The sequence below is a fragment of the Falco biarmicus genome, chromosome 6 (genome assembly GCF_023638135.1).
Source record: "Falco biarmicus isolate bFalBia1 chromosome 6, bFalBia1.pri, whole genome shotgun sequence".
Taxonomy (NCBI): Eukaryota; Metazoa; Chordata; class Aves; order Falconiformes; family Falconidae; genus Falco; species Falco biarmicus.
In genome coordinates, this window is record NC_079293.1 from 34,357,135 (window position 1) to 34,375,256 (window position 18,122).

At 44.3% G+C, this 18,122-nt stretch overlaps 1 protein-coding gene and 1 long non-coding RNA gene across 2 annotated transcripts; both read left to right on the top strand.

Moving 5' to 3' along the window:
• The first annotated feature begins 2,038 nt into the window (after positions 1-2,038).
• Positions 2,039-3,063, top strand: LOC130151866 (uncharacterized). Its single transcript, XR_008822764.1, has 2 exons — positions 2,039-2,168; positions 2,792-3,063. It is a non-coding gene; the product is annotated as an uncharacterized LOC130151866 (long non-coding RNA).
• A 242-nt stretch (positions 3,064-3,305) lies between these two features.
• Positions 3,306-17,769, top strand: LOC130151865 (b(0,+)-type amino acid transporter 1-like). Its single transcript, XM_056344644.1, has 6 exons — positions 3,306-5,949; positions 7,449-7,582; positions 10,399-10,528; positions 12,474-12,598; positions 13,019-13,106; positions 14,900-17,769. The coding sequence occupies exons 1-6, from the start codon at positions 5,137-5,139 to the stop codon at positions 15,131-15,133; spliced, it is 1,524 nt and encodes a 507-aa protein (XP_056200619.1). The 5' UTR covers positions 3,306-5,136; the 3' UTR covers positions 15,134-17,769.
• The last annotated feature ends 353 nt before the right edge of the window (positions 17,770-18,122 follow it).

The window sequence follows — 18,122 nt, forward strand, 5'->3', positions numbered from 1 at the left end:
ACTGCCAAGTTCATCACTAAACACTGTCCTTAAGCACTGCCTCTGCGCTTTTTTTAAACACCTCCAGGGATGGTCATTCCACCACCTCCCTGGGCAGCCTGTTCCAATGCCTGACCACAATATTTTTTTCCTAATATCCAATCTAAACCTCCCCAGTGTAACTTGAGGCCATTTCCTCTTGTCCTATTGCTAGTTACCTGGGAGAAGAGACCTACACCCACCTGCCTACAACCTCCTTTCAAGTAGTTGTAGAGAGCAATAAGGTCCCCCCTGAGTCTTCTCTTCTCCAGACTATACAACCCCAGTTCCCTCAGCTGGTCCTCATCAGACTTGTGCTCCATACCCTTCTCCAGCCCCATTGCCCATCTCTGGACACGCTCCAGCACCTCTGTGTCCCTCTTGCAGTGAGGGGCCCAAAACTGAACACAGGATTCAAGGTGCGGCCTCACCAGTGCCAAGTACAGGGGAATGATCACCTCCCTAGTCCTGCTGGCCACACTGTTTCTGATATAAGCCAGGAAGCTGTTGGCCTTCTTGGCCACCTGGGCACACTGCTGGATCATGCTCAGCCAGCTGTTGACCAGCACCCCCAGGTCCTTTTCCACCAGGCAGCTTTCCAGCCAGTCTTCCCCAGCCCTGTAGCGTGGGCGTCCTGTCATCCAAGTGCAGGACCCGGCACTGAGCCTGGATGAACTTCATACCATTGGCCTCAGCCCATCAGCCCACCCTGTCCAGATCCCTCTGCAGAGCCTTCCTGCCCTCAAGCAGATCAACATTCCCCCCGCAGCTTGGTGTCATCTGCAAACTCACTGAGGGGGCACTCAATCCCTTTGTCTAGATTGTCAATAAAGATATTAGACAGAACTGGCCCCAACACTGAGCCCTGGGGAACACCTTGTGTGATCAGCCACCAGCGAGACATAGCTCCATTCCCCACCACTCTTTGGGCTCAGCTGTCCAGCCAGCTTTAAACCCAGCGTAAAGTGCACCTGTCCAAGCCATGAGCAGCCAGTTTCTCCAGGAGAATGCTGTGGGAGATGGTGTCAAAGGCTTTACTAAGGTCCAGGAAGACAACATCCACAGCCTTTCCCTCATCCACTAAGTGGGTCATCTTGTCATAGAAGGAGATCAGGTTCATCAGGCAGGACCTGTCTCTCACAAACCCAGGCTGGCTGGGCCTGATCACCTAGCTGTCCTGCACATGCTGCATTGATGGTGCTCAGGATGAGCTGCTCCATAACCTTCACCAGCACTAAGGTCAGGCTGACAGGCCTGTAGTTCCCTGGATCCTCCATCCTGCCCTTCTTGTAGGTGGGCATCACACTGGCTAACCTCCAGTCTGCTGGGACCTTCCCACTTTGCCAGGACTGTTGATAAATAATGGAGAGCACTTTGGTGAACTTCTCCCCCAGCTCCCTCAGCACCCTTGGGTGGATGCCATCCAGCCCCATAGACTTGTGCACATCTAAGTGGAGCAGCAGGGCACTGACCATTTCCTCCTGGACTGTGGGGACTTTATTCTGCTCCTCCTCATCCTTGTCTTCCAGCTCAGGGGGCTGAGTACCCAGAGGGAAGCTGGTCTTGCGATTGAAGACTGAGGTAAAGAAAGTGTTAAATACCTCAGCCTTTTCCTCACCTTTGTGGCAATGTTCACACACACACGCTGCTCCTCCCCCCAAAATGAAAGATGCAGATTACCCTTGGCCCTCTTTTTGTTTCTAATTTATTTGGTAGAAAAAAATTTTTGTTATCTTTTATGACGGTGACCAGCCTGAGTTCTAGCTAGGCTTTGGTATCACTAATTTTTCCCCTGCATAACCTCGTGACACCCTTGTAGTCCTCCAGAGTTGCCTACCCCTTTGTCTAAAGTTGGTAAACTCTCCTCTTTGCCCTGAGTTCCAGCCAAAGTTCTCTGTTCAGCCAGGCTGGTTGTAAAGGAATGAAGCTGGGTTAACTAGCATTGATAATATACAGCTGTGGGCCGGCTTCAGGGGCGGTGGGTTGGCTGATGTAGATAAGGTGCAGCTGTGGCTGTTCTGTTAAGGGGTTGTGAGCCAGTGAAGAGAGAGCAGCCAAAGAAGAGAGAGGAGGAAGAAGCAGAGAGAAGGATGAGAGAGAATGCGCATGCCCTGGATGAGGAGAAGGCAGCAGAGGGACTGGTGTGAAGGGTATGTTGGTATGTGATGGTAAAAGATCTTGTTGCAGCTGGCTAGTCTGGAGAGTGCTGTGACAATTGGTGCTCTGTGTGAGGCCCTTCAGATGATGAGACTGAGTGTAATGAGTGGTGACAGCAATAATGGCTGTGCCGGGGGACATCTGAAGTTTTCAACAGTGACAGCGGTGCCCAGTGTAGCAGAGACAGGCGGGGATAGTCTGTGATCTAGATCACGTTGAGATAGGCAGGAGAGCCTGGGGACTTGGATCAGATACCAGTAAAGGTGAGCCGTTGGGATCAAAGAGAAGGAAGGCTGACTGCCATCGAGTTAAGAGGCTGAGGGTAATCGGCAATAGCAGCAGAGTACACAGCCAGATGTGGCAGCAGCCCACAGCGGTGGCGGGTCCAGAGCGTGTCCGGCCAGACAGCGGTGATGGCTGTGCTGGCAGAAGGCGCGGGAGCAGCGCGGTGCCGCGGGCGGCTCCTGCCGTTGCTGCTGCTGCTCGGCCTGGGGGTATTCTTGCTGGCGTTTATGTGCTCGTTGAAGGTGTCTCCACTTGTAGAAGAAATGGGCGACCACAAGGCTGTTAAGAAGTTTTTCAGGACACAGAATGATGTGTTAGCGTTGTATTCTAGATCTGCTGCTGCTGAAAGCTCACTCAGGTTACTGTCTAGTGTGACCCAAGAGGTGAAAGGACAAGGCACGACAAGTTCATCAGAACCCCCCTCTGAAGAAATCAAAATCCCAGATGCTAAGAAAGCAGATAAGAAGAAAGGTGATCAACCTGCAGAAGCTGAAAAGCCCAAGATAAAAGTGAAGAAGGAATTCAGGGACAAGTTGTCCGGACTGTATGAAAAGTTTATTTGTAAAAAGGTTGTGATGATTGTTAGATACCTAAGGTATGAAATGTTAGAAAGAAAAAACAAAAAGGGGGGGGGGGGGATTTGTAGAGGAGTCAAAGGACTGTATGAAAAATTTATTTGTAAAAAAGTTGTAACGATTGTTAAAAACACAAGGTATGAAATGTAAAAAAAAAAAGGGGGAATTGTAGTGGAATGGAGCTGGGTTAATTAGCATTGATAATATACAACTGTGGGCTGGCTTCAGGGGTGGTGGGTTGGCTGATGTAGATAAGGTGCAGCTGTGGCTGGGCAGCCAAGGAAGAGAGAGGAGGAAGAAGCAGAGAGAGAGCGTGCCCTGGATGAGGTGAGATGAGAAGGCAGCAGAGGGACCGGCATGAAGAGTATGTCAGTATGTGATGGTAAAAGACCTTGTTGCAGCTGGCTAGTCTGGAGAGTGCTGCGACAGCTGGTCATCTTCCCCGGCAGCTCATCTTTTGGCACACTTTGTTAAAGCTACAGTTTTACAGGAAGTCTGTGGTGAGCTTTACTGAGAAGGTTTGACTTCCCCTACTGTGAGTCCCAGTTACACACACAGACAGACAAAGTTTAAAGTACAATACTAACATTTTTTGGAATGGTAAGCAAGATTATGAACATCAAGACACAGCAAAGACTAGAAAGTAGTAAATAGGAAAACTGCTAGCAGCAATGCAAGATTATGGGGCTCCATACTTACAGTCCTTATGGAAAGCAAGAAGATGCCCCTGGGACAGATAGTAAGGCAGAGGCTTCTGCAGCAGCTTCTGCTGAGGTGTCTGACAAATTTTAGGGGTTTCACACTGAATATTTATACCATAAGGGGAGAGATCTGATAATCATCACAAAACTGTACAGCACCAAACTGCAACCTGATGGTATTATGTGCTTTGTGCACTTTCCCATTGTGTACTTGTCCTCTAGAGTGTAAGACAGCACTAGCTTTCTAGGTCTTAGCAGCTCTTGAGCTGTGCCTTTATAAGAGCAAAAGGTCACAGTCACAGACAAGCTTTCACAGCAGTACTGTCAAGGTCTGAGCCCTTGTGCAGGCCGGAGCCCAAGTGTCATCCTGTATCAGGAGAACAGATAGTTTTAAAGATTCAAGGTCTGCTGTTTCCATGAAGATGTGATACTTATCACAGAAGAAGTCTGCAAGAGACCATGAAGGACAGTAACTCCCCTTTTTTACAGTTGCAGTCAGTACAGTTTAGTTTAAAGTTCAAAGGAATCCATATGGAGATTCCCTTCCGTTCAATACTTCATACGTTTCGGTAGCACAAAATACACTGGCATGCACTGTAAAAATACTCGGATTTTTAGCAGAACCCTTCCCACAGTCTGAAATCTTATGTGTTAGATATCTGAGTAGGGGTCAGTGGAATTCCCAAAAGATTATGCTACATTTCTCTTGGATGTGCACTGCAATGTGTATATAATGAGCTGCGCCAAAGTCTTCTGAAGATTGTGGTGTGATGAGAATATGCGTACCTCATGTACGTTGGTAAAAAGGCCCCATAAAAATGTCACTCCAGCCTTTTCACTCTTCTCCTCCTGCACTTTCTGAAATTTGAAAAAGCCAGAATTGCCCCTTACTATTGTGCAGAAAAAAACATCTCTGAACTGTTTTTAGCAGAACATTTCTGTGTCTTTGATGAAGACACTGGAAATGTTCCTCGTTGAGAAAAGCTGTAACATGTAGTGTGACAGGCATGTTTGTTTGGTCACTTTGTAGTGGGGAATGAAAATATGATTGAGCACTAAAGCAGGTGTTTGAGCTTTGACTTCTAAGCAAAGAATAAAGTACAGATTTGCATGGGGATTTTGCTTACTCGACCCTTATTTCAGATGCCATTTAAAGCATGATTTAAAGGAGGAGTAACCAGAGGGACAGTCCAGTAAAGTGCTGAGTGATTCTGAGGTGCCGAATGCTATCCGTTACCATTGCTTGCGATGAGATTTAAAGGTAATCAATGTTGGCAGGATCTGAACCATCATAAATTATGAAGATAAGATGGTTAATAAAAGAATGCAAATGCGGAAGGTAAGTTTGTGTTTCTTGACAGTGTTCAGCATGACTTTTGTAATTATTAACTTCATGCTAAATGCCTGAGATAGTCCTTGTTCAAATGCCTCAGTCTAGCTCCATATTATCTCCTAACAACATTTCCACAATGAGGAAAAGAAAGACAACAGATTCACCTCGTTCATCCACAGATTTGACTGAAGGGAAGGAGAAATTAAGATTGAAGAAAGAGGTTGGCCTCATTAGTGGAGTGTCATTAATTGCAGGTACCATGATAGGCTCGGGGATCTTTATGTCCCCCGAGGAGGTGCTATACCGTATGGGAAGCCCTGCCAGCAGCCTGCTTATCTGGGCAGCATGTGGTCTCCTCGCCATGTTCGGAGCCTTGTCGTACGCTGAGCTTGGAACCATAATTAAAGAGTCTGGAGGTGAATATATTTACATCTTGAGGATTTTTGGTTCTTTTCCTGCTTTCCTTTTTGCCTACACTTCTGTTATCCTAGTGAGACCAGCTGGTTTGGCAGCTGTCTGTCTGAGCTTTGCTGAATATGCTGTTGCACCGTTCTACCCAGGATGCTCATCTCCGCAGGTTGTCATCAAATGTACAGCTGCTGCCTGCATCCTGCTTTTAACTATCATCAACTGTCTCAATGTGAGGCTGGCGACGTCGATTATGAACATTCTTACAGCTGCCAAACTGTTGGCTTTGTTGGTGATTGTGGTAGGCGGATTGGTGCTGCTTGCCAAGGGACAAACTCAGAGTTTTCAAAATGCTTTTCAAAACACGACTGCAGGTATTGGGGCAGTTGGAGTGGCATTTTACCAGGGACTTTGGTCCTATGATGGCTGGAACAACTTGAACTATGTAACTGAGGAACTGAAGAAACCTGAGGTAAGTGAGCTGAGTTTTACTTACTTAATCCTGCTGCTAATATGATTGAATCTGTCTATGAAGGGTTTAAAGCATTGAGGAAAGACTACTGAGCTTTCCTCATGATTTGTTCTGTCTTCTTGGCAAGACACTTAAGGCTATGTCCAGAAAGGGTAAAACCGAGTCCCTACACAAAACTAACAGCCTACTGACAAGAAAGCACTAAAATACCCCTTTGACTGGCAACAAAGCTATTAGGCAGCACTTGGATGCTTTGGGATGAAGCTTTGTCTTAGTGTTCAGAGGATCTCACTATAGATACCTAGATATACGCAGAAAAGCACTCACAACTATAATCCATAAAGGTTTCTTAACGCCACATACTCCCTAAAAGACTTGATCTATAATGTATGTATCAAAAAACCACTTATCTCTCCTCATGGCATGGAGTGGGGACTTCAGAGCAAGCCAAGCCTCACTGGAGAGGGAATCTAGCTCTCTGAATGACCCCTGTCTTTCAACACCTACTTTTTTGGCATTGTTCCTTCCATGCTATAGGCACTGAAGCAGCTCGTGTGCATCTTACATCAGCCCTCTCTGTGCCATATTACCTATTTTCACAGATCAGACACTACAGCAGTGAACAACCCTTTTCTAGAAAGAGCTGTGTGAGTGCAGAGTGTACAGAGTGTGCTTTCTACCAGCCCTCCGCACAAGATTTTACAGATTAAATGAAAGCGCACAGTTAAATGTTAACCTAAATGGCAGCAAAGATCCTAGGGTCATGTGGTACTTGCGGGGGGGGAGGCAACAATGTAAGGAATTGCTATATCTTGTCCTACGGTGGGAATGAGGAATGCAAAAACTGGTATTTCAGGTTTTTAGATATATATGATTGCTATATGATCACTCCACTACTTTTTTCCAGTGCTTTCAGCTGCATAAGGTAGTGCTTGTTGATTTTATTGGGCCTTAAAATGATCTGTGGTGTTCCAAGACAGCATACTGTCACTAGAAAGAAATATGTAATTCCTTCCTAGAGCAAATCTCCTTTGTGCTGCCCTGTTTTGATTTAATCTGTAGAGGAGTTAAATGTGATGCAACACACGTGGGTACTTCATCCATGTCAGTGCGATGTTCATGGGAAAATGCAGCACGCCAGGAGACAGAACATGCTAGTAACAAATCAATATTAAAGTAATCAAGAAGTATGCAACAGACATCTTGGGCAGCTATGAACCAAAATCTTTTAAAATAAATTTGGGTGGGTTTTTATGGTTTGAGACTGTTGTTTTTTTTTCAGGACTAACTTTTGAAATGTACAACCTTACTGTTTGCATGACATCTTTGGGACACTGGTACAAAAACTGCCATGTGAATCTGGATTGAAGTCTTGTTCTGTAGAAAAGCTTAGTGAGCAAAGGAGTTTGAGAGATGTGGGTGGTGGCAAGGACAAAACAAGAAAAGCCCCGTGCAGGCATAAATGTGCTGCATCTAACATTCCTGTCATCCCTTTCCAGGTGACCCTTCCCAGAGCTGTGATGCTTGCCATTCCTTTGGTTACATGCCTGTATTTGCTGGTAAACGTGAGTTACTTAGCAGCCATGACTCCATCTGAACTGCTGTCTTCAGGAGCTGTGGCTGTCACTTGGGGGTGAGTTCTGCACGTGGCAACACAGCTGTTGCAGCCCAGTAAAATATGGGTTCTCCCCTGAGTTTCAGGGGATCTGCTATTCCCAGTGAGAATGGCAGGACTGCATTGGTCAGGCCAGGAAGACATGTCAGGCTGTGTCGCAGGGAAGTGTGCTGCCAGTCCCCTCTCTGTCACCTTCAGGACACTGTACAACCTGCCCCCACCGAAGGCCAAGGCTAAGAAGCCCCGTTCGGCCCATGGGGTCCAAAGTTCACCTAGGCTGCCAAGACGGGGTGCTCTGCAGCACATCTCTTCCCATTCACTCTCGAAACCTGTGGCTCCCTTCCAAATCATGTTTTTCCCCATGGAAAGTGGCCATAAAGAGGTAGTGAAGTGCGCACCAGGAGCATCTCAGGACAGAAACTGAGGATGCAGCAAGGGTGTATATCCAGACCTGGGGGCTGGGAGATGCCCCACATTTTAGATATTTCCAGAAACGTGGAAAGGACAATACGCCACTCACTAATGCAGAGGCAGTGGTTTGGGAGTGAGACAGGAGCCAACTGAGTGAATCCTGTCCACTCAGCACCTGGAATTAGATCAGACCAGAGTCTTTTGGTTCAGTTTCTCCATCTGTGGGGAAATGGAAAATGACGCTGATCTCTACACCACCTTTGAGAAGGAGTTGGGTGCCTTTGGTAATTGTATCTTCAAATTGGCATTTGTTTTTTCAGAGTTGCAAAGAAACTATTTGTACCTGTCGTCAGCCTGAAATGTTTGTGATATTAAACAACCTCTCCGCAAGACAAGGATTTTAGGAAGAGAAGGGAGAGACTGTCATAAGAGATGTAGGCATCATCAACTCCTAACCAGATGATCTTCCACCAGAGCATCCAGCCTTAGTCTAAATATTTCCAAAGACACAGAATCTGTGATAGCCCTAAATGAGTCATATGGCAGAAATGATGACACAATATATCCAGATTATGTTGCTGCTTATCCTCTTCCTAGAAAGTCATCAGTGACTTTGCTTCTGTGTGCATTTCACAAAATCTCCAGTTTGAAGGTCTGACTGAGCTCTTGCTGGATGCATTCTGTAACAGCTTTAATGTCATTATAAATAGGAGCTTTTAAAGGTCTAGTGCTTTGTTTGAGCAGGTTACAAAGCCTCACTAAGCTGCAGTGTCATGAACTTTCTCTGCACTTCCTTTCCCATCATTCCTGATTAACAAGTTATTTGTGAGCTTCCTCCTTTTTAACACATCTCCTTTTCCTGCCTGATTAATCTTTTCACCCTGAGAGTGCAATTCAGGAAGAAACATTGAACTAGCAGCCAGAAAGCTGGGCACTCAAAAGCCTGGAGGATAGGTGGATGGCCACAGGTTGAGGAGGGTGTAACGGCTGTGGTTCATGAGCAAGAGATGTAGCTATTCAGGTCAGTAAGTAAGGGTGGGAGGAATATAAAAAAGCCACAGAGGAAGACATATCACATTTAAATGTTTACTCCCCATATAAGAAAACTGCCAGAGAGAAACATTGTTCAGTGGTGAGAGGTACAGCCACAAAGGAGCTCATGAAACTCTCCCCAGCGTTTTGCTGATGTCTGTGATTTACCAACTGCAGATCTCAGTTTGCTTGGTAGAAGTGACTCACAGTAGTGCCCATAGTTCATTTTCAGGGTCCAAACAGCAAAGCACCAAACTCATAAAAGCAAAAATACACAATTGCTACAGATTTTACTATTACTTTTGTGATATATGTTGTTTTCCCTTGAGACCTTATGGTTGTGGAGTCACATGATTATAGGAGATACCCAGATTCCATCATTTTGAAAAAGGGAAAACATTTTTGTTCTGGTTATTGTAATTAGCTTAACTCAATGCCTGAAGGACCATAACCCAGGTATTAAGCTTCTAAACTACATTTTTTTAAGTTGTTGTGATAGATAAGCTCCTGCCATGACTTTAGAAAGCCCAACTCTTGATTTTTGAATGTTTGGGATAGGTGATACTAAAAAAGAGTTCTTAGGGCATAAAGACATACAATTTAGATGGAAATATAAAGTGTTCTAAAAAACTTCTGAGTTTGGAATTTTTGCCAATTAGATTAATAGTGTATTTGTGTGTATATGTATACGTGTATGTGACAGTTATCCCCAAACACCAGCATTTATTACTCAATTAATAATCTTCATGCTGCTTCATTCCAGAAGACAAGCTTCACTTTCAGGTGCGAAGATTATCACATCTTGCAAATATTTACCTCAAACTCTATTTGTAACTCTGCTACTTCTTCTGTTATGGAGAAAGCAAACCATAAATGTCTGAATATGTTGTAGAACCAAACTCCTGGAATTTAAACAATTGCTTTGGCTTAAGCCTTAGTCACAGAGTAGCAGAAATGAGTGATTATGGGATTAAAGGGTTAAATTCTTATGCGTATTAGGGAAGAGGTTATAGTGCAGGATATTTCTTCAGGTCTGGTGGAAACAGTTTTTCTGTGCTTTCCAAGCTAATATTATTTGCTGTAATAGCAGTATCCCCAGGATTCGTGCCATAGCATCTGTACACAAAAAATGGGGTCTTGCCTGTTGTGACAGATTTGTACACTATTGCAGTGTCAACAGATGTAGATATATATACACTGGGCAGGAAGAAAAGCTGCCTTCTCTGGATCAGTGACTAAATATGGGAACTGGAAGAAGGCTTTAAATCATTAGAAAGGCTTTGGAAAAAATTTCAGTGAGAATAATGGAGGGAAGAAACCTGTCTGGTTCTATGATGAGTATTTGATACATCTGTGAGCTGGATGTTATGGTGTGAACTCTTTCACCTCAGGGACAAAGTCCTGGGCAATTGGGCATGGCTCATCTCCCTGTCGGTGGCACTGTCTACATTTGGTTCATCGAATGGCACGTTCTTTAGTGGAGGCCGCGTGTGCTACATTGCTGCAAGGGAAGGCCATATGGTAAGGACAAAAAAATGGGGTCTGGCTTGTAGCATGATAGCTCTTTAGGGGGTTGTTTCTTGTTCAAAGAATTTCTTCCCCATCTTTTTTGAATGTAATGTGTATGTTGCCTCCTGGATTTCTTCTTCAGCCATGTAATTTCGGAAAGAGACATAATTACCTCTAACCTGGAGTTTAAGAACCGCTTTGAAATGAACAACTGAAATAACGCTTGCTGTATTGGAGCACCTGGCACAGGCTCTGTGGTGACCTAGCTAATACACCTGCCAGGGAGGGGAAACCTGGCCATGCTTGCATGCTGTAAGGCATCCTTGCTCACTCTGGGAAGGTAGCCCAGCACTGGCACACTGCCTTTGCAAGCAATACAGACTACGCAAGCTGGTCTCAGGGGTGTTCCGTCCTTCCCGTGGTGTAGTCCAGTTCAGATGTAGCATCGGATGTCTCTGCTCTTCAAGCTTCATAGCAATTACAAGGTGATGCCGAGCCTTCCACCTCCCCTAGCTGGGGTTTTTAATTAGTTTTGTCAGGTGGAGACAAATCTGGTAGCCCAGCAGAGGTCAGGCTGCTGCAGCTCCATACTCCCTGGTCCAGCCGGTAAATTCATCATATATTCCCAATAGGCGCACACATACAAACACAAGTATACAACATATATATACACACATACATACATGTATATTTGTATATATACATATACAGATAGCAGGGCACACAGATTCACATATAGACACGCTTAGTGCTCACACAAACACTAGCACATCCCACACCAAGGGCCTCATCTTGTTCCCGTCTTTGGCTGATCAGGGCTCTGTTAGTGGGAAATATAGATATATACAGATGTACAGTGTGGGTCCCTCCAGCAGCTGGGCTCAGACATTCAGTCTGCTCAGTATCTGCCCCTGAATCCCAGTCTCCCCAGTTGCTGGCACCTGGCCATACAAGCTCCTGAGGCTGCTGCTGCATTCCACCTGCTGGTATGGACCCCCCTCACTCACAGGCACGCTTCTCCTTCTTAGTGCTTGAGCTGAGTTACATTTGTCCTCTGTTTTGAGCAGGCATGTTGTGTTCCTCTTGGACCTTTCTCCTTCTTTGGTCCTTCCTCCCCACGCCATCTGGCATTTCTGCTCTCAGGTGTGAAGGATATCGCTCCACTCCTTGTACATAGGAGGGAATCTTTGATGTATATGAGTTGCCAGGCTGGTGGAGATGACTGGGTTGGTGGTTACTGGTTCCACAGTTTCTGTTACTGATGACGGTGTCTGCTTTATCGTGGTCAACTCTGTGCTAAGCAGTTCACAGATGGCCTGAATTTGACCATATCGGATGAGTTGAACGTTTAATGCCATTTCTTAGACACTCAGCTCTAGAAGAAGTTCTTGCATGATATCTTGGTTGGAAATTAGGGGGGTGGGGGGAGGGAAAAAGAGAAGCCTTTCTCATTAAACTTTCCCAATGAACCAAGCAATAAAGAGGCTAATGATTCTCTCTGTGTTCTGGAACAAATCCTGTTTTTCTTTGTGGTTAGTTGCATAATTGTTTCAGGAGTACTCCTCGTCTCATTTTCCAGGCATCCCAAAAGAAGTAAAGTCCCAGAGGGACATGACAGAGAGCAGAATAGTGGGACCATGCACAAGGTCCTGATGATCACCAGGAAAGCTCTGATTTGACTTGGCCTTAGTCTGTCACACTAGTAGTTTGAAAACCTCATCTTGCCTGCCCAAACTGAGCATATTTGATATAAAATCAATTAGAAACAATAAAAATATTCTTGAGGGGGAGTTTCCATGTTTACACTCCTCAGAGCTGAACTGCTTTTATGTTATGTTTATTTGATGATCAAGAGTGGCTCTGGCTGCAGGCAGAGCTCCCACCAGCAGCTGAGGGGAATGAGTAAGTACGTTTGGGTGTGTGACATGATGGTATATTGTTTTGCTTTGGCTTTCAGCCAGACATTCTGTCTATGGCTCATGTGCGATGCCTCACGCCCTCCCCTGCTCTGCTGTTTACATCTGCTGTGTCTTTAATAATGGTAGTATCAGGAAGCTTCACCAGTATCGTGAACTTTTTCAGGTATGTATGTGTTACGTTTCTGTTTGCATCCCCCGTGCTCCTGGTTTTTTTATATTGTGGGGGTTTTTATGAGCTGGGGCTATTGCTTCCTAACCAATATTGTGGAGAGGAGGAAGGGAAGAAAGAAAAGAGCTTAGGAACCAGCATCTTTGCAATGCATGAATGCTTCTGTCACTACATACTTAACTGGATGTGATTCATCCTCATATTGAAATGAATCTATAATATTCAGATCATTCTGAAGTTCTCATTGTTTGTGCTGGAAAGGAAATGAACAGAAGAACTACTAAATTTATATCAATATTCTCCTTTTTAATTGGAAAGATGAACATCTGGGATCTGCAAGTCAGGCCTGACATTCCTGGATGATCTCACCCCAAATGTAATGCTGTCTTTTTTTTCTTTTTTTCTCTCTTCTAGTTTTATAGCATGGTTTTTCTATGGCATGACTATTTCTGGCCTCCTGTATTTAAAAATCAAGAAACCAGAACTGCCAAGATCTTACAAGGTGAAGTAATAACATAAAACCCTCAAACCCTTTTCCTACATTGCCCAAATGACTACAAGCATTATGAGGAAAGAGCGAGCACTGGGCTGGTTGCTTACAGATTTAGTGTGTTGGTTGTTTTTTAATTTCATGTTTTATCTCAGCAAAATCAACAAGGGGCAAGATAGTGTGAATATACAGGCATAAGTCAAGGCTGAATTCTGTCTTGATAAGCTAATAATGCTCTGCCCCCTGAGTGTGGAAAATATATCTACCATATCCTCTTTTTTTCCAAGAGATTTAAGAGGAAAATGAAGGATGATTCTGATAAAAAATGTAATCACCTGTTTATGGTCTCAGAGTTTGGTTACACTCCTCAGAGGGCAGCGCAGGTGTAAGAACCTTGCAGAGGACAAAATACTCAGCCAGAATGGCCCAAGTCTTTTGAGACGGCCAGGAGACAGGTTTGTTTCCAGTAAAACAGCTAATTGGAAAGAAATCAGGGGTTACCTGTTCTTTCCCTGGTGCCATGAGTTGAGCTGCAGCGCTTCCTCAGTAACAGAGGGAAATATTTTTACAGAAAAGAATGCGTGAACAGGAACAGCCTCGTTTTCATAGGGTTCCTCCAGGATATAGATGACAGGCTGACACTGCCAGGCTGTGCGAAACAATATCAAGTGTCCTATGGGGCTCAACATGAAGAAGAACAGTGTTCTATTAAGTTTTGCAGTCACTGGCTTCTGTGGCTCTGTCCTGAAATTAGGATGCTGGATGAGGATGTTCACCCAACTTGTGGCAGAATGGGCTTCAAGGAAAAGTTCTGTTTCTACAACAGTGTTTCATATATTGTATAACACTCCCATGTCCTTCAGGCCTGTGGATGGCATGTGAGGGTGTCAGCCTGCTGCAGCCTTTGGCTTGATGGCCTAACTCTTTCCTTAACTAGATGCAACTCACATCTAAAGGTTCCAGGTCAACTGACAGTCTGTGGCTGATGTCCTGCAGAATCAGTATGCGCATTGCAGGATTGTATTTAAGGGAAAGGTTGCCCTTGGTTTGAAAATAATTTTTATTAGCATTTTGCCAGAAGTGTTAGAACATGGTGTGGGGGGAGCAGAGCAGAGTAGAGCATCCCACTAAGACAGATGAAGCCAATGGCAGGTCTTCTCCCTGCCCCCACAGGTAACCATGAACAACATTTCCTTCGGTCTGTATCAGTGCCCTTGTGTTGGACAAGGGTTACAAAAGCAAAAAAAAGGAAAATCCCAGCTTGAATGTTCAGTTTTTCACCTTGTGAAATCATTTTCTCTTGTGCATTCACTAGCCTTTGAGGGAGGACGGCCTCAAATTTAAATTTAAATGTTTCCTGACCAGACTTACAGAAATACCCTCTGAGGTTGCCTGTCCACCTATTTGTCAACACATGAATAAACCTTTTTTGCCCAAGGGTGCTAAGGTTCAGTTATGTGATTTGTATGCGTTGCTGTGTGTTTGGTCTACAGCTCAGCTTTCGGATGCAAGGTAGTAGGGAGAGCAAGAACAGACCTGGCACTAAGAACAGTAGTTTGCAATTTCATGTCTAGGAGGGCAGGGAAGACCAGGGGTTAGGGTGTGTGGTGATGGTGTAGCTCTTGAAGGGATGTTCAGCCTTGGAGTGGGGGTGGGCTGAGAAACAGGATGCCTGGATTAATTGAGATCTCTAGGTAACACCTCAGGTTGCAGCATGTTTTCATCTGCAAAAGTTTCAGGGATGTCCAGACCCACAGTGGCCCATGATTACGTGATTCTTGACACCAGATTTTTTTCTTTCACAGGTCCCGATTCTCATCCCTGTAATCGTGCTGATAGCAGCTGTGTACCTGGTGTTAGCTCCCATCATTGATCAACCCCAGATTGAGATCCTCTACATTGTCCTGTTCATTTTCAGTGGCATCATTCTTTATTTCCCACTGGTTCGCTATAAGCGCCACTCTCACTTTTTACAAAGAGTCACTTTACATCTCCAGTTGTTCCTGGAAGTTGCTCCAACCACTAAGGATGCAAACTGAGATAACATCCTCCTGGCATATGGCTGCCTGCCCCTCATGGTTTATCCCAACACCTTGGTTTTCAAGGCTTAGAAAATATTCTGTAAGGGAGAATGAGTAGAAAGAAATCATCAGTAAAATGCCTAGCTGAGAGGGACTAGAGCCATGACTCCTCACATTTCCTTAAAATTTTGGGGACATGTTTTTCCCATTTTCAGCTCTGCCTTGGTAGATTACATACAGGTTCCAAACGAATACATGTTTTTGAATTTTCCATCCCAAGAAGAGGTGTTCACCAAACCCTTAGCTCTTCTATTTCAAGGCAACAGGCAAAAAAAGACTGAAAATGAAATATTATTCCTATAGCAGGCTGTGACCCTAAGCCATTCCTGGTAATGCCTTTAATTATTTCCACCTAGTTCTGCCCACTGTGACCACAGAGCTTCTCCAATAAATGAAGCATGGATACACTGTGTTCACAACAAAAAAACCTTTTTCACTCAGGTATTTGCTTTGGGAGCTTGCTTTTCCCTTGCTCCTTCAGTTCCAGGTGCACAGTCCAACAGTCCTTTCTCTGTCTCAGAAGTCATCCTGTATCTCTTGTAGAAAAACCTCTGATGAAGATGAGAAGTGCTTTGAAGCTCTGTAGTTTACTCAGTTGAGAAGGCACTTGTCATCAGGGATCCATCCAGTCATAGTGCAAACACAGGCAACATCACTCAAGTAGCAACAGTCACTCGATAACCTTCCTGTAATTCCCCCAAAGACAAATAATTTGTCTTTGTCACTTGTGACAAAGTGAGCAAAAAAACCCCAAACTACAGCAAATGAGCCAGAAAGATACTCTCATTGCAAATTAAAGAAACCACATACTAGGCTACGTTTGGAGAAGTGTGGCCAGCAGATCAAAGAAATGCTCTGTCCCTTTGGACTCAACACTGGAGAAGACACACCTGAAATGCTGCACCCAGCATTGGGTCCTGCTGTTCAAGAGGGAGTTGTGAAGACAAAGAGCCAGGCTCTTCTTGGTAGTGGTGGTGGTGGGCAACAGCCACAAGTTGTTGCTTGAGGTATTCAGGCCGGACTTCAGGAAAATTTCTTCACCATGAGGATGGTGTGCAGGAAGGTGGTGAGATCTCAGTTCTTGTACATTTCCCACCACAGCCATTTCCACCAGTTTCCAAGATTCTAAAGGCACAACACAAAAAAGTCAGGGGCTGTGCTCTCACCCACACCTAACACCCCTAACACACTGCAGTGGCTGTTTTCCCGTTACCCTGAGGCTGAATGCTTTTTCTTTTCTTCTAGGGGAGAAAGAGACAGTACACACTTTTCTTTCCACTTGTACAGATTGTTCCTGAATAGGACCTGTCCTGCCATAGGCTAAAAAGGTCTAGGTGTTAGTCCCTAAAATGTCTTGTTTTATCTCAAAGTACCGAGAATGTTACCCAGGTTAACTTTGTCAGCTTGGTCTTCTGCAGACCTGTACCTAACACCACATTCCTGGAACAGGGTGACTTGATCCTCCAGGCCTCTTCCAGCCCATCTCAGAGCTGTGTATCTGATAACAATCTCACTCTGCCACATCACCCACCCCTTCTGTTCCTCTGAGTGCTGATACCAGCAGCTACACAGATGCAACAGTAGTTTTTTCCAAGTGTTAGGTATGCTAATGGGATTGGCCAGTTGCTGCTCATCTTCTAAATCCTTAGCTTAAACAGTGTTTAGGGGGATTTCCTTCCACTGCTTCTTACTGGAGTTGTCAACAAAGGCCAATGAAGGAACAGTTTTCCCTCCTGAATCCCATGACAATGCAAAATTCTTGGAATGCCACCTTGTCTTCCCTCCCTGATAGACAGTGTGTACTTAAATGACTGACGAGCTCAGGAGCTCTAGGTTAACTTCCCACTACTGCCCTAGGCTCTTCATCTGATGTCAGGCAAGCTTCTCAAAGGAGCTATATCCCAGCTACTTATCTAAAAATTAGGATAATACTATTTCTATGATTATATATATTTTTTTAACAGTTGCTGTTTCCTACACATATTTATGGAACCAGCCACATGGGACTGTGCTCTTTTGAAGATCTACAGTCCATATCAAAAAAGTGGGAACTTAAAGGCTTAAAGACATGCACAATATTTGTGGCTTGAACCACCTATCCTTCTGTACCTAAATATAATCAGGGTTGATACTGTCTGCACGTAATTCTTGTGGAACAGGAGTTATTGCTGCTGTTTGACATTATGGGTATAGTATAGATGATGAGAAGATGAAGGGATTAAGTGGCTTGCACATGAAATGTGTGGAAAATGTGACTGTTTCTCCCAAGGTCTCATCAAGCATCTTACCATGTAACCCATCCTTTCTTTCTGTGCAGCTGTGACATATGAACAATGATAATGAACACAAAAAGACTTAACACTTTGAATAAGTAGCCTTTATATGGTATTGGTTGGTGTATGGATAAAAGGGAGCTGAAAAGCTGCAAGTATTATATTTTGCACCAATCTCATTTTCTATAGATATTATTGTAACAAGATGTTCTTTTTATGTTGCCTAGAGTTTGCAAGCACAGGTGTTTATAGTACCAAAACAAGATGCTGATAGCTCAGAGAATGGCAAGATAATTACAATAAAATGGACATTAAAATGAAGTGAGTTGATGTGGTGGTTTGCTTTCCATCCAAGAAAAACAATTCGATAGAAATTTTTACTGCATGAACATAAACAGTCAGCATCAGACTTATCTCTCATTGGATGGAAGGTTTAACTACACGTGTGGGTGCTTGGATGTGCATACTCTCATTTTTCAAAATGATTGCTTATCTTTTTCAAACCCAGCATATACAAATCAGAATCTCTCTTTCCTTCATTAGACATTTGAAATAGAAGTTTCAGGAAGAGGCAGCACATCCTTACTTTTCATTACTACAGCACAGCAACAAACATGACAGCGGGCAGAGCATTAAAGTTGCCATGGCGTGTACAGGTTGTACTGTAAGCTCAT